The sequence below is a fragment of the Ictalurus furcatus genome, chromosome 14, assembly GCF_023375685.1.
Source record: "Ictalurus furcatus strain D&B chromosome 14, Billie_1.0, whole genome shotgun sequence".
Lineage (NCBI taxonomy): Eukaryota > Metazoa > Chordata > Actinopteri > Siluriformes > Ictaluridae > Ictalurus > Ictalurus furcatus.
The window spans coordinates 10,787,249-10,804,084 of record NC_071268.1 but is presented as its reverse complement, the minus strand read 5'-3'; the positions used below and the strand labels follow the sequence as shown (position 1 = coordinate 10,804,084).

Sequence of the window (16,836 nt, the reverse complement as noted above, 5' to 3'; positions counted from 1 at the left end):
ATCTTGATGTCTAGTAACGTGATCCAAACCATGGCTGTGGGCATTTACTTCCTGCAGCAAAAAATAATACCATCATTGTATCCATTACCTGTATAATAGGTTGTATCCTATATCAGTATCAATTTCAGCTTAAAAAACAAAAAGTCTGAATTACACCAGCAAATAAATGTGAAAAGATACCTCTGACTGCCATTGTAAACGATTACACCAAAATAAGTGCAAAAGTTGAAGCCTCTCATCTAGCTATGACTGAATGGTTTAGCATCAATGTCTACTTCATAAATGAAACTAATTTCCTATTTAGTAATACCAGCAGACAGAACAAACAGCATGAACAATACAACACTATACATGTCACCAATAGGATAGAGCTTTAGCTGTGAAAGAAATGGTATGAATCAACACAAACTACAATATATCATCCATTACCTTGTTCCAGTCTCCTGTCTTCTAACCACAACTACCCAATTAATAACCAAGACTTTTAGAGTATATTTGCAAAATCTTGATCCTAGCATTCCAGTAGTGACATTACTGAGCCTTTTGTTTGTGTACACACTTTGCCTGTGTTGACCACGTGTTGATTATTGAGTTTTGCCTAGCTTATGCAAATCTGTCTGGTGATTGCATGATACTTTGCCTTTCTATCAACTTTGATTTTGGTTTGCCCTTTTGGACTTAGATCCAAACCCTGTCTATATAAGCTAGATCTTTACTATTACTGATTGGTTTCTAGTCATTAAACCAATATATGTATTATTTGCAGTATTTCTGTTCTAAGTTTAAAGGATGGGTAAATTAAACATGTCTCCATCAAATGTATATGCACAAACATACATTGAACAAGTTTAATAGATAAAATATGAGTTGATCAAAAGCTTATAAATACACGTTTAACATTTGGTATTTAAAGGTTAAAGATTTCAGCACCGCGGACAGCAATGACTTATTACACCACCACAGTGGTTCTCAATATGGGGGCGCGGAGAGATTGGAAGGTGGGAGCAAATTGTTTTCAAGAAGAAAAAAAAAACAAAACACAGACAGGGCATCATTTGGGTGTATTTTATTGCTTTTCACATAGAATGTGCATAAATGAAAAATCCCGTGTTCCCTCTCCCTCTGCATTTTCTTTTTGCTGGGGAGAGGCTGAGCTTAGCTTGCCTTTTATCTAGCTGCCAGTGTAGACCTGTGTTGCCAATCTAGTGGCTTTTTGGATAAACCTTAGTGACTTTCCAAATGTCACCAGTGCTGTCCTGCAAGTGCAAGGTCTTGCTTTCCTGCTGCACTCACAACTCTCTCTGCGTCTGCTCTGTTCAGTGAGTGGCTGAGAGCTGGAGATTTAACAATGCCATGGATAACGAGACGCGCCCTTCGTTCCAATTTACATAATTCTTATGCGAATGCTTTTAGAATGCAAGTCGAATGGTATGCAACATGTTTTACATGTAAAATAGTCCACATTATTACAGCCTAGTTCTCTTGTTCAAAGTAGTTATAGTATTGAGAAACATCCGACTATATTTCTATCTGTCTATCAAAACAGATTATAAAATAGGTTATATATAGATAGATTTTATATAGAATAGATAATCATTATACCTGCTCTCCTCCAATACGGAAAGGGGGGCGTGCCACATGATAGGGGAGGCTTGAGAGGGGAGGGGGAGGCTTTTGGCTTAAGTTACAAAAGGTTGAGCACTTCTGCACTACCATAATGTACAATATGCAGTGTACTTCAAGAAGAAATGTATACTTAGTCAAAACTGGAGCATTTCCTAACGTATTATAATTGGATGCTTCTGTTCCGTGTGTAGGAAAATAGTGGAGGTTCCATAAAAGCTTGAAGTTTAAAGTATATTTCCAGCCGCAGTTTTATTAATAGGGGGGCACCAATTTGAAATATATATAACTTCAGCTTGTATACCTGAGAGTTTAATGAAAACTATAAAATGCATTTTCGTGACCTGTGAAGCTTTGGTGAACTCCATGCCCAGAGGGTTAAGGCAGTGCTGGAAAATAATGGTGGCCACACAAAATATTGACACTTTGGGCCCAATTTGGACATCGTCACTTAGGGGTGTACTCACTTTTGTTGCCAGCGGTTTAGACATTAATGACTATGTGTTGAGTTATTTTGAGGGAACAGCAAATTTACACTATTACACAAGCTGTACACTCACTACTTTACATTGTAGCAAAGTGTCATTTCTTCAGTGTTGTCACATCAAAAGATTTAAACAAATATTTACAAAAATGTGAAGGGTGTACTCACTTTTGTGAGATACTGTATGTTGTCTGTTTTGTTATTTTGTAAGAAATCCCAATTAGGTTATGTGGCACCGCAGATGTGGGTCTCAATGTCCATATCTTATACTGTATATTATATGGGTGGAGAACGGTGGGGGCCCACATCAATATTTTTCGAAGGGGCCCAAAATTCCCTAGCTACGGCCCTGTTTCTGTATGTGGATTGTTTGTCGATTGTTGGCCTTCTATGCCATTGTTTCCATAAGATATTTCCAAAACTCAAAAAATGTTAGAAGTATGTCATATACCATCAAGCTAGTATTAGTTAATACTGTCGGACAATACTGAAATTTTAAGTTGATTAGAAAACCACAAATAGGACAGTCACAGGGAATACATTTTGGGTATTAATAAATATAATATACAGCAGGTTAAATGTGATTTAAAGTCCTACCGCATCAGAAGGCCTGCTCCTGCGATCTGGTACCAATAGTGTATTCCGATTACTTGCTGGATGCATATCAGAACCGATACTCATTCTGGGTCCAACTAACATGTAGCGTTTATCTCCGGATCTGTATTGGATGCTGTGACACAGCGTCCCGTCGTAATTTGTATCTTGTAAATACTTGGAGGAATAGTCTGTAGATTTGGAGCACTGCATTACAATCAGCACAATGATACTGATAATAAACAGAAACGAAACCGAGCCCAAGGTAACGATCAAATAAATAGTAACATTATTTTCTTCCTCTTCTTTTACTGCGTTTTTAACATCAGAAGCTGCAAAAGCCTCTTTGGGCTCAACAAGTTTGATAATCACAGTCGCTGTTGCTGAAAGTGAAACGTTTCCATTGTCTTTGACCAGTATGACCAGCTTATGTTCAGCATCATCTGTTTCTGTGAATGAGCGAAGGGTCCTTATCTGTCCTGTATAACGGTCCAAAGCAAAGAGACTGTGGTCACTCACTTCCTGCAGGGAAAATAATAACCAGCCGTTGTATCCTATATCCGCGTCATAGGCTCTCACTTTAGTCACTAAATGTCCTGCGTTGACATTGCGGGGAATCTCCTCCACACCTTCAGCAGAACCGTTAGCGCTGACTGGATATAAGATCACTGGAACGTTGTCGTTCTGATCCAGAATGAACACGTTCACTGTGACGTTGCTGCTCAGTGCCGGAGTTCCAGAATCTGTAGCGAGCACGTGAAACTGGAACGTTTTAGTAGTCTCAAAATCAAAACTTTTTAGTGCACTAATAATGCCTGTTTCTGGATTGACATTTAAGAATGTTGCCATATCATTCTTCATCGTACGGCTCTGTGAAATGCTCAATCCTAATTTGTCTGTGTTTCTAATAATTTGGTAAGAAATCGCAGCATTTTCATTCAGATCTTTGTCAGACGCGCTGACAGAGAATATCAAAGCACCGGGAACGTTATTTTCCATCAAGTACAGTTCAAGAGGATTTGGGGTAAATTCCGGAACATTATCATTAACATCTGAAACGTGAACAGTCAAAGATTTGAATGTGGACAGCGGAGGCTGACCTAAATCAATGGCTTTTATCACGATGTCATATTGTGAAACAAGTTCTCGGTCTAACCGTTGTTTAGTAGCTAATGAGTACATGTTCTCCTGAACGGATGACTTTAGCTCAAAGGGTACATCATTGGAGATACTACAAATAACTTTACCATTAACACCAATGTCTTTATCTGCGACACTAATTAAAGAAACAACCGTGCCAGGTTGTGAATTTTCGGGCACCACGTTAGAAAGTGATGTCACATCTATCTCTGGATAATTGTCATTTTCGTCAGTAATCTTTATAATCACTCTACAGTCAGTTGTCATTGCCGGCTGCCCTTTATCCGAGGCCTGTATGTTTAGTCTATATACTTCATTTTCTTCAAAGTCAATAGGCTCTTTAATTTGTATTTCACCGGTGATACCATCCAGGGTAAATGTGTCATGCACTTTTCGTCGAATAGTTCTACCAAAACTGTACATTATATCGCCATTTAAGCCCTCATCTAAATCTGTCGCGTTGACACGTACTACTAATGTGCCTACAGGTGTATTTTCTCTTAGGGTAACATAATAAACATCTTTACTGCATACTGGCCGATTGTCATTGATATCAAGGACAGTAACAGTAATGTTTAATGTACCTGATCTTGGAGGAGTCCCTCCATCTGCTGCGGTCAAAACTAAACTATGTTTTCCGTTTTGCTCTCTGTCTAAAGCATTGTGTAAAACTAAAACGGGGGTTTTCTCCTCCTCTATATTATCCCTCATTTCTAAGACAAAGTAGTTATTTTTTGATAGCGCATATGTGCAAATAGAATTAGTGCCGATGTCTGGATCACGGGCGCTTTGGAGCTCGAAGCGTGCCCCTGTTAAAGTGTTTTCAGCAATTTCAAAATGCTGTTCTTTCTCGGGAAACCAAGGACTATGATCATTAACATCGGAGATTTCTACAACAATATAATGAATCTCTAGCGGATTGTCGACGGCGATTTTTAAATTTAGGATGCATGAAGCAAGGCCATCACATACCTCCTCTCTGTCGATTTTCTTAAGAACAGACAGGACACCATTGTTCTGATTTACCTGGAAAAAAGCACCGTTTGCTCCAGAAACGATACGAAACCGCCTTTCCACTAAAGTACTGAGGTCAAGACTCAAATCCTTCGCAATATTTCCCACAACCGAGCCCTCTTTCACTTCCTCTGGAATAAGGTATTTTATCTGAGCAGAAACCTGCCTCTCGAAACAGTTCAGCACCATGAAACCTATAGCAATCCAGCAGTACTCCCATCTCCGCCTTTGTTCGCAGTTATCCATCATTGTCTATTTAAATCGGTATTTGGTCGCAACGATGCAGTGTTTCTGTTCAATTACAAGTCTTACACATGAATTCTTTATAATCCAACATTAATGATATTAAGATGAGTGATATTCTTCTATAAAAAGCAACTCTCGTGTTAGTCAAACTGGTGTCTTCACGGATAAACAAGAAGAAAATGGACTTGCACAAAACACAGCAGTGGGCAGGGCTTCCTATCTCCTCTCAGTCCTTATGTAACACTGACCCCCTATGGCATTATCAGTGAGAAACATGAAAATTAATGTTTCCAACATAAACAATTAAATGACTACCAGGTAAACCAACACCAACAGTTTTATATTGTGAGCTTGGTGCAAGAGCAGTTATAAGATACATTAAATTTTTGACATACCATCTGGAAAAAATTTAAGTGCAACTCTATATTTATATTTCAATATGATACCAGTATTTCTATACATCTCTGTATTACTATCATTATTATACTTGTTTTTGATGAATGTAAAGAGCAAAACGATGATAAATTATTGAAGAAACCCTATTTTAAACATCATATTATTTAAGCTTAGTACTCAGGAAAAATCTGATCTGGTTTTACATACTTATTAACGTGATCAAATAAGGTTAATATCTCTGATGGCCAAGGCAGATGCTGCAGTTTTCATTATGAGATGAGACAGATAGAAACAGATAGAAAACTACAAAAACTACAAAATTCGACGAACATTTGAAAAGAAACGGTTTTCAATATTGTGATATTAGAGGCATTTGACGACATTTACGTATATGATTCTCTTTATATATACATATAAGAGGAGTCTCTTTTTTGAACAATAAAGATGACTGACTCGCCTCTTACCTCACCAGAAGTTCTCCTCCTGCGATCTGGTACAACTAACGTATTCCCATTACTTCCTGGAACTAGAGTCGAACCGATACTCATTCTGGGCCCAACTAGCATGTAGCGTTTATCTCCGGATCTGTACTGGATGCTGTGACACAGTGTCCCGTCGTAATTCGTATCTTGTAAATATTTGGAGGAATAGTCTGCAGATTTGGAGCACTGCATTACAATCAGCACGATGATACTGATGATGAAAAGAAATGAAACCGAGCCCAAGGTAATGATCAAATAAAATGTCACGTCATTCGACTCGTCATGGTTCACTGCGTTTTTAACATCAGAAGTTGCAAACGCCTCTTTGGGCTCCACAAGTTTGATAATCACAGTTGCTGTTGCTGAAAGGGAAACGTTTCCATTGTCTTTGACCAGTATGACCAATTTATGTTCAGCCTCATCTGTTTCTGTGAATGAGCGAAGGGTCCTTATCTGTCCTGTATAGCGGTCCAAAGCAAAGAGACTGTGGTCACTCACTTCCTGCAGTGAAAATAATAACCAGCCGTTGTATCCTATATCTGCGTCATAGGCTCTCACTTTAGTCACTAAATGTCCTGCGTTGACATTGTGGGGAATCTCCTCCACACCTTCAGCAGAACCGTTAGCGCTGACTGGATATAAGATCACTGGAACTTTGTCGTTCTGATCCAGAATGAACACGTTCACTGTGACGTTGCTGCTTAGTGACGGAGTTCCAGAATCTGTAGCGAGCACGTGGAACTGGAGCGTTTTGGTTACTTCATAATCAAAACTCTTTAACGCGTGAATAACTCCTGTTTCAGAATTGATACTTAGAAATGTAGGCATGTTGTTCTTTGCACCATCACCTCTAAGAATGCTATATGAGATTACTGCATTTTCATTCATGTCTTTGTCTGATGCAGTTACAGAAAATATAGAAGCACCGGGAGTGTTATTTTCCATTAGATATAATTCTATGGGATTTCGAGAAAACTCTGGACTATTATCATTCACATCTGATATTTGCACATGCAAACTCTTTTGTGCAGTTAGAGAAGGTTGGCCCAGGTCTGTGGCTGTTACAGTAATGTCGTAATAGGAAATCGTCTCTCTGTCCAAATATGAGTTTGTAATTAAAGAGTACATATTTTCCTGTCCAGACGGTTTTAGTTCAAAAGGTATGTTTGTTGACAAAGAACATATAACCTTCCCGTTCACACCAGAGTCTTTGTCTGAAACACTGATTAACGAAATAACTGTTCCCGGTTTGGAATCTTCAGGCACCACATTAGAGAGTGATGTAATTTCTATTTCAGGATCGTTATCATTTACATCTAAAATTTTCACAGTGACCCTGCAATTGACAGTCATTGGAGGTGTGCCTTTATCCGAAGCCAAAACATCTAATCTGTGGACATCAGTATTTTCAAAATCTATTTCACTTTTTACTCGTATTTCACCCGAAACTGTATCCAAATCAAATACTTCATCAAATTTACGGTTTAAGTTGCTACCAAGAGAGTATATGATCTGCCCATTTGAACCCTCGTCTAGATCTGTTGCGTTCACCTTCAACACAATAGTACCTATCGGAACGTTCTCCTGTAAATGTACCGTGTAAACCTCTTGACTGAAGACTGGACGATTGTCGTTGTTATCGAGAACAGTGACAGTGACATTTAATGTTCCAGACCTTGATGGATTTCCACCATCCACCGCTGTCAATGTCAGTTTATGTTCAGCTTTACGCTCCCTATCTAATGCTTTCTGTAAAACCAGGAAGGGTACCTTTTCGTCGTCTCTATCTTTTATTTCCAAATCGAAATGTTCGTTTTTGCTTAATTTGTAAGAGCGCACGGAATGTACGCCGATGTCTGGATCGCGCGCACTTTGTAGTTGAAAACGTGCACCCGGTAGTGTGCTCTCGGCGATCTCTACTCTTTGTTGCTTATCTGGAAATCTAGGTGCGTTGTCATTTATATCCGTAATGTCTACTACCACATAATGAATCTCCAGTGGGCTGTCAACTGCGATTTTGAGGTTAAATACACAGGGATTGCTGCTGTCACATGCCTCCTCTCTGTCGATTTTTTTATGAACATGCAAGACGCCATTGTTCTGGTTTACTTGGAAAAGACCGTCCTTAGGTCCAGAAACGATACGGAACCGTCTGTCCACCAATGTACTTAAATCCAGATCCAAATCCTTCGCAATATTTCCCACAACTGTCTCCTCTTTTACCTCCTCTTGAACAGAATATCTTATCTGAGCACAAGCCTGCTTCCCGATGCACAGCAGCAACGAAATACGTAGCGCAATCCAGCAGGACTCCCATATACGCCATTGTGTGCCTTTATCCATCCTAGATGTTTCCTTACAACAGTTTTGGTTGTAAAATATCCTTTCTATACTAGGTTATAAAAGATAAACCTCAATCCTTTCTAATCCATTGTTCGTGATATTAACACAATTGCCTTTTTCTTTTGTTATTAAAAAATAAATAAAATAATGCAGCTCTCGTGCCAGTCAACCCCGCGTCTCCGTGGATCTAGAAAAAAAAGCATGTATATACAGCAGTGGGCGGTGATTGCTATTCTCTGTCCCTATGTAACACTGACCTCATCTGGTGACAGGAGCAATTTTTTTAATAAGCTGTAAAAAAATTTTTTTAAAAAAGTTTTTCACAATAATAAACCGGATAATTAGCGGGCAAAGGATACGCACTACTTTTAGATATTGAGTTTGACAAATACTTGACATCCTAAAGCTATCAAAACTCTAAAGTAGTGTAATCCATACGTATGGGTCGATATTTCAAATGAGCAACATTCTAGGACATCTAGAAAGTGCTGTTCACCACTTTTGTGTGTATAAACTAATAGAATTTTGCTTTGCAAAATCAGTGGCGTATAATTGTATATTTTTTAATTATTATTATTATTGTTGTTGTTGCTGTTATTATTATTATTATTATTATTATTATTATTATTATTATTATTATTAATGTTGGTAGTGGTGGTGGTGATGGCATTAGGCCTAGTAGAAGTTGTAATGATTCAATTAATTTTAGGGATACCTCGATATCTGCATTGCTAGAAGATGATATAATTAGTGTAAGGCCCGAACAAAAGGGATTGAAGAAAAAAAAAATCTTATTAACTCTTACCTCCATAGAAGCTCTCTTCCTGCGATCTTGTATCACTAGAGTATTCCCATTGCTGCCCGGAACTATAGTAGAACCGATACTCATTCTGGGTCCAACTAACATGTAGCGTTTATCTCCGGATCTGTACTGGATGCTGTGACACAGTGTCCCATCGTAATTTGTATCTTGTAAATACTTGGAGGAATAGTCTGTAGATTTGGAGCACTGCATTACAATCAGCATAATAATACTGACAATAAAAAGAAACGAAACTGAGACCAAGGTAATGATCAAATAAAATGTAACATTATTTTCTTCCTCTTCTTTTACTGCGTTTTTAACATCGGATGCTGCAAATGCCTCTTTGGGCTCCACAAGTTTAATGATCACAGTCGCTGTTGCTGAAAGTGAAACGTTTCCATTGTCTTTGACCAGTATGACCAGTTTATGTTCAGCCTCATCTGTTTCTGTGAATGAGCGAAGGGTCCTTATCTGTCCTGTATAGCGGTCCAAAGCAAAGAGACTGTGGTCACTCACTTCCTGCAGGGAAAATAATAACCAGCCGTTGTATCCTATATCCGCGTCATAGGCTCTCACTTTAGTCACTAAATGTCCTGCGTTGGCATTGCGGGGAATCTCCTCCACACCTTCAGCAGAACCGTTAGCGCTGACTGGATATAAGATCACTGGAACGTTGTCGTTCTGATCCAGAATGAACACGTTCACTGTGACGTTGCTGCTTAGTGACGGAGTTCCAGAATCTGTAGCGAGCACGTGAAACTGGAACGTCTTAGCTGCTTCATAATCAAAGCTCATTAGCGCGTGAATAACTCCTGTTTCAGAATTGATATTGAGGAAAGATGCAATATTTTGTTCTCCTCCTTTAATGATTTGGTAAGTGATCGCAGCATTTTCGTTCATGTCTGTGTCCGAAGCGCTAACAGAATATATAGATGCACCAGGTGAGTTGTTCTCAAGTAGGTACAACTCAAGAGGGCTCTGGGGAAATTCTGGGCTGTTGTCGTTTACATCTGATATTTGGACGCTTAATGTTTTAACTGAAGATAGTGGCGGCTGTCCCAAATCTGCAGCTCTTATTGTTATTTCGTAATGTGATATCCGCTCGCGATCTAATTGTGCACTGGTCACTAAGGAATACATATTTTCTTTAAATGAAGGCTTCAGTTCAAAAGGTACGTTGTCTAATGTGCTACAAACGACCTTTCCGTTGACCCCGGAGTCTTTGTCAGCGACACTGATAATAGAAATTACAGTTCCTATTTTTGAGTTTTCGGGGACCACGTCAGACAGAGACGTAATATCTATCTCGGGTTTGTTGTCATTTGTATCAGCTACTTTTATCACAACTCTACAGTTACTTGTCTTAGGTGGTTGTCCTTTATCTGACGCCGTTATAATAGCCCTAAAGGTATCAGTAGTCTCGAAGTCTATGTCGCCTTTTACGGTAACGTCGCCTGTATTTTTGTCTAACTCAAAAGTATTGTACACCTTTTTCTCAAGGTTTTTCACAAAAGAAAATGTTATGTTTCCATTTGACCCTTCGTCTAAATCAGTGGCAATGACTCTGAAAACAAGAGCTCCAACTTGAGCATTTTCTTCTATTGTAACAGAATAATGTTCCTGGCTGAATTTTGGTCTATTATCATTTTCATCTAGAACTATCACTGAAATATTTATACTCCCCGATCGTGTTGGGGTTCCGCCGTCCATGGCAGTCAACATCAAATTATGTATTTTTTGTTGCTCCCTGTCTAATGACTTGCGTAATTTTAAAATGGGTATTTGTCCTTCTCCTCCATTTTCTCGAAGCGCAAGTTCGAAATGTTCACTTTGGCTTAATTTATAAAAGCGAATTGTATTTACACCAGAATCGGGGTCGCTTGCAGGCTGCAACTGAAATTCCTCACCAGGCACAGTGGATTCAGATATTTCAATAAGCTGTTCGTTATCATTAAAACTCGGCGAATGATCGTTTACGTCGGTAACTTCAACTTCCACATAATGGATTTCTAGGGGCTTCTCCACAATGAGTTTTAGATTAATCAAACACGCACTGGTGCCATCACATATCTCTTCTCTGTCTATTTTCTCACGAACGGATAAAAAGCCACTGTTTGGATTTAGCTCAAAAAGGGCGTCATTAGAACCAGAAACAAAACGGAGTCGCCTGTTTAACAAAGTACTTACATCAAAACCCAAATCCTTAGCAATATTTCCCACAACCGAACCTGATTTCACCTCCTCTGGAGTAGAGTACCGTATCTGCGCAAACACTCGCTCTGTGAAGCAAATCAGCAAAGAAAAGCACAGCGACATGCAGTATCTCTGCCATTTGCGCCTTTGTCTTCCACCTTCCATCGCTAAAGATGACATTTCAAGACAAACAAATCCAGTGATTGTAGTTTCCTTTTTTAGTAAATGGTCTAGTCTCAAACAATGAATCTGAGAATATGTTGTTTCTTCATTTTATAAAAATGCCGTCGTCCGTGATAATCGCCATCCTCCGAATCATACAGCAGTCAGCCCGTTTACGTGCATCTGCTACTGCCTCATGCAAAGCAATCCAGCAAGGCCTGTACTCCATTAACTTTCCTTATGCATTAGTGACACCTTGAGGTCTACTTAAGGCAAAAGCACAATGCTCTTTTTTACCCTTCATTGAAAATTTCTCACTAATAAACTATAATGAAAATATAAATCCCAAAAGATACAGCACTAGTGCCTTTTAGGAATCATGTAAGCAGGTTCACCAGCAAAAAAATAAAACCATTGAAAATAATATAGTTTCAGAGTAATGATACGCTATTTAAATCAGAACCTGGCAAAGCTGTTTAATAAATAGACCCAAGATTTGTATATAGTAAACTGAAAAGTTTTTGTTAGTAACACAATCAAAGAACCAAATCGATTGTTATTGTTGTTGTTGTTGTATAATATATTAGCTGGGAGTATTACTACAGGCCCTGCTATAGTAAGTATAAGACTGTGATTTTTTCCCCAAGCGCATTAAATAGGTACGTTCAGGATAATAATTCACAAAGCTGAATCTATGAAATTTAAAGAAATCTTACTTGCCCAAAAGAAATATTTAATTAACTACATGGTATTTTCTGTTCTTCTGGAAGAATATGCATAGACGAATTTTATAATTTGGCAGTGGTGGCTTAGCTTAGGTGAGTTAACTCTGGGTTACTGAACGGAAGGTCGGGGGTTCAAGCCCCGACGCTGCCAAGCTGTCACTGTTGGGCCCTTGAGCGAGGTCCTTAACCATCTCTGCTCCAGGGACGCTGTCATGCGCTCTGACCCCAACTTACTGGCATGTTGTGGTATGCGAAGAAAAAGAATTTCTCTGCAATGTGTATGTGACCAATAAACCGCTACATAAGCAGTGTTATTTCAGTACCATGGAGAGCTCTCTACCAACAGCAGGTGTTCAAACAGTCTCCAAACATAGGGGAAATTATTTTTTTTAGCTAAATGTAACTTTATTTACAATACATCCATATAAATGGGTGTCATTTCTTTGTAAACATGATTGTCATTTAAATGGCTGTTATTTCTTTGTAAACACACAGAGTCGTCTCTCTATGAGGTAAGAATTGTTTCATAATTCCAAATAAATAGATTACCCACAAATAAATGTAGCGAGATTCACAAAATTATTTTAGGAGTATCACAAAAATTAATTAAATTCCCAAATAAATCAAATGAGATTTGTAAATTATACACGCACACACACACACACACACATGTGTGTGTGTGTGTGTCACAAACACAACTCTGCCTGGCATTCATTTGTGAATCGCGTAATATGGATTTGTGGATTGCTGCACGCATTTGTGAGTTTTGAAACATTTCAAGCGTCGAGTGAACACAAATCAACAAATAGTTGGACTCGACCGTTTTCTCAAGCCAATCGGATAACGGCCACATTGCACTGACCGATAGTAGCATGTTCGTGCTCCAATCAATCAGGTTTTGTTTTACAGGAACGCTGTACCAAACTCGCGTACATAATCTAACAGCATCATTCTAACAACATCTAAAAAAAAAAAAGAAAAAAAAAAACAAGGCAGTGTTATGGGTCATAAATGCACTGTTAATATAGATAAGTGGTCTGATGGATTAGTAACTGATTGAGTCACTGATTCAGTAAGAATTTGTTAGACTGATTCATATCGGTAACGCCTACGGTCTGTGAATCTTTTAGAACGATTTGTTTAGAGAATGTAAAGATAAGTGTCTTTAACCAGAAAATTGGACGACGCTGGTCGCGCTGTGTTTTGAGATGGAGTCTGCGAGGACAACACATTCTTGCCAATGCCATCTTTTCCCGAAACAGTTTTTTAATCTCACCACACTCAATTTACTGTAAAATCACAACTCGGGTTTTGCCGTGGATTCGGTAGCGATGCAGGAAACACTGGTGAAAACACAAATATCCCCTTATAATAAAGAATGTATGACCCATAACGTTGCTTGTTTTCTTTTAGATGTTGTCACAGTGATGCTGTCAGATGGTTAAAACCACTCTCCTGTCGTCAATCCTCCTGATCATAGCCTTCATAGTAAGCGAGTTCGGTGCAGTATGACTCAGTTCCAGCACTGATTGTAAAACAAAACGTGATTGGTTGGAGCGAGACCGTGCTACGATTGGTCAGTGCAATGTGGCAGTTATTCGATTGGCTTGAGTAGACGGTGGGTGGAGTCCAACTATTTGTTGATTTGTGTGCACCACTCTTGATGCTAGAAATGTTTCATAATCCACAAGTGCGTGCAGATATTTATTTGTTAATTTAATTAATTTTTGTGACTTCTAGCATATATTTGTGGATCTCACAATGTATGAAAAAATTTGGAAGACATTTTGCTGAAAAGTGTTAATTTCCCATATGTATGACGACTTTTGGGACACCCTGTACATTGGTAAAGTATGTATATGCAAAAAACGGCTGTACAGGAATCCCCATAAAATTCGACAACAAATATATTATATATAACATTTCTTTCTTACCTCACCAGACGTTCTCCTCCTGCGATCTGGTATCACTAGAGTATTTCCATTACTTCCTGGAACTAGAGTAGATCCGATACTCGTTCTTGGTCCAACTAACATGTAGCGTTTATCTCCGGATCTGTACTGGATGCTGTGACACAGTGTCCCGTCATAATTTGTATCTTGCAAATACTTGGAGGAATAGTCTGTAGATTTGGAGCACTGCATTACAATCAGCACGATGATACTGATGATGAAAAGAAATGAAACCGATCCCAATGTAATGATCAAATAAAATGTAACGCTGTTTTCTTTCTCTTCATTTACTGCGTTGTTAACATCAGAAGCTGCAAAAGCCTCTTTTGGCTCAACAAGTTTGATAATCACAGTGGCTGTTGCTGAAAACGAAACATTTCCATTGTCTTTGACCAGTATGACCAGTTTATGTTCAGCATCATCTGTTTCTGTGAATGAGCGAAGGGTCCTTATCTGTCCTGTATAACGGTCCAAAGCAAAGAGACTGTGGTCACTCACTTCCTGCAGTGAAAATAATAACCAGCCGTTGTATCCTATATCCGCGTCATAGGCTCTCACTTTAGTCACTAAATGTCCTGCGTTGACATTGCGGGGAATCTCCTCCACACCTTCAGCAGAACCGTTAGCACTGACTGGATATAAGATCACTGGAGCGTTGTCGTTCTGATCCAGAATGAACACGTTCACTGTGACGTTGCTGCTTAGTGACGGAGTTCCAGAATCTGTAGCGAGCACGTGGAACTGGAACGTTTTTGTAGTTTCGAAGTCAAAGGGTTTTAGTGCTTGTATAACACCTGTTTCAGAATGAATGTTAAGGAATGATGCTATGTGATTGGGTTTATTCCCCCCTCTGAGAATATTATAAGATATTAAAGCGTTTTCATTTACATCACTATCAGATGCGCTGATACAAAATATAGAAGCACCTGGAAAATTATTTTCAAATACATACAGTTCAACAGGGTTTTGGGTAAATACTGGCTTATTATCATTCACATCTGAAATTTGCACGCTCAATGTTTTAGTGGTGAATAAAGGAGGCTGCCCTAGGTCTGTGGCTGTAATCGTTATGTCATAATATGAAACTAGCTCTCGGTCCAGTTGTTCTTTAATCACTAATGAGTATATGTTCTCCTGAATTGATGGTTTTAATTCAAATGGTACGATTTCAGATATAGCGCTCTTGACCTTCCCATTTGCACCAGTGTCTCTGTCACTAAAACTAATTAGCGATATTACAGTTCCAGGTCTGGTATCCTCAGGAACTATGTTGGACAATGAAGTAACCTCTATGCACGGTTGATTGTCATTTACATCTAGTATCTTTATGATAACTCTGCAATCAGTGGTCAAAGGAGGCTGACCACCGTCTGAGGCTTGAATATCTAGTTTGTAAATGTTAGTCTGTTCAAAATCTACTTCGCCCTTTACTCGAATTTCACCCGTTATGTTATCTAAAACAAAAATATCGAAGGCGTTTTGGTTTTTGTCACCCCCGAAAACAAAAGACACTTCCCCATTTACACCGTCATCATTATCATTTGCCTGTAATTTCAACACCAATGTTCCAATGGGTGTGTTTTCTTTCAGTGTTGTCGTATATACGTCTTGACTAAATATAGGACGATTGTCATTAACGTCAAGAACAATAACTGTTATGTTGAGTGTACCTGACCTATGTGGGCTTCCTCCATCGAATGCAGTTAAGATTAAAATATGCTCAGCTCTGTGCTCACGATCGAGTGGCTTCTGTAAAACCAAAAACGGAAGCTTATCTTCTCCCCTGTTCCTTATTTCCACATCAAAATGTTCGTTTTGGCTTAATTTGTATAACCGAACAGAGTTCTCTCCATTGTCAGGGTCACGAGCGGCTTGCAGCTGAAAACGGGTATTTTGAACAGTTGATTCTGCTATTTCAAGACGTTTCTCTTTTTCCGTAAACATTGGAGAATGGTCATTTACATCTGTAATTTCCACCGCTATGTAATGAATCTCAAGAGGGTCTTCAACGACTATTTTCAAATTTATTACGCAAGGGTTAATTGCAGAACATATTTCCTCTCTGTCGATTTTCTTATGGGTGTACAAAACGCCATTGTCCTGGTTTAAGTGGAAAAGAGTACTATCAGAACCGGACACAATACGAAACCGTCTGTCCACCAACATACTAATATCAAGCCCTAAATCCTTAGCGATATTGCCCACAATATATCCTTCTTTCAATTCTTCCGGAATAGAGTACCTTATCTGAGCCGTAATCTTGTTCCCAAGACACATTAGCAAAGAAATTCGGAGAACAATCCACGAGCAATCCCATCTGTGCCTTTGTCTGTTGTTATCCATCACGAACAATCTTCTTTAAAGACCAAGCAAATCACCGAGGATACAATCACGTCATGAGCATATTCTTCAAACTGGAATAAGAAAGAATTTCTTTTTCACATCCCATTAAGGTGTTTTTGTTATTTAAGTCAGTTTAGCGTCGTGTTCACGGCAGTGTTCCAAACGGATTGCATGAAAAAACAGTGGATGGGCAGGGTCTGACATTAGGAAAGGATCGTGGTGTATTACTGACATCTTGAGGCCTATTCTATGAGGACAATTTTCATTGTCTGCTCATACAGTACATATGATCTAGAATGTGAATGCAAAACAAAAACCCGACTACAGCTTGCTA

The 16,836-nt window shown here is 38.9% G+C and overlaps 5 protein-coding genes across 5 annotated transcripts in view; all 5 read right to left on the bottom strand.

Annotated features, from left to right (window-relative positions):
* LOC128617839 (protocadherin beta-3-like) overlaps positions 1-16,836 on the bottom strand; it is a 77,915-nt gene that overhangs the window by 57,657 nt on the left and 3,422 nt on the right. The gene's annotated exons all lie outside the window — the stretch shown is intronic.
* On the bottom strand, positions 2,556-5,838 carry LOC128617843 (protocadherin alpha-3-like). The gene has a single exon (XM_053641021.1). The coding sequence runs from the start codon at positions 5,102-5,104 to the stop codon at positions 2,693-2,695; it is 2,412 nt and encodes an 803-aa protein (XP_053496996.1). The 5' UTR covers positions 5,105-5,838; the 3' UTR covers positions 2,556-2,692.
* On the bottom strand, positions 5,899-8,585 carry LOC128618355 (protocadherin alpha-2-like). The gene has a single exon (XM_053641917.1). The coding sequence runs from the start codon at positions 8,320-8,322 to the stop codon at positions 5,899-5,901; it is 2,424 nt and encodes an 807-aa protein (XP_053497892.1). The 5' UTR covers positions 8,323-8,585.
* Positions 8,552-11,876, bottom strand: LOC128617913 (protocadherin alpha-8-like). The gene is made up of 2 exons (XM_053641152.1): positions 9,038-11,876; positions 8,552-8,584 (listed from the first exon to the last, which is right to left on the bottom strand). Exons 1-2 carry the CDS (start codon positions 11,498-11,500, stop codon positions 8,552-8,554), a joined length of 2,496 nt encoding a protein of 831 aa, XP_053497127.1. The 5' UTR covers positions 11,501-11,876.
* Positions 12,587-16,740, bottom strand: LOC128617847 (protocadherin alpha-8-like). Its single transcript, XM_053641026.1, has one exon. The coding sequence runs from the start codon at positions 16,500-16,502 to the stop codon at positions 14,118-14,120; it is 2,385 nt and encodes a 794-aa protein (XP_053497001.1). The 5' UTR covers positions 16,503-16,740; the 3' UTR covers positions 12,587-14,117.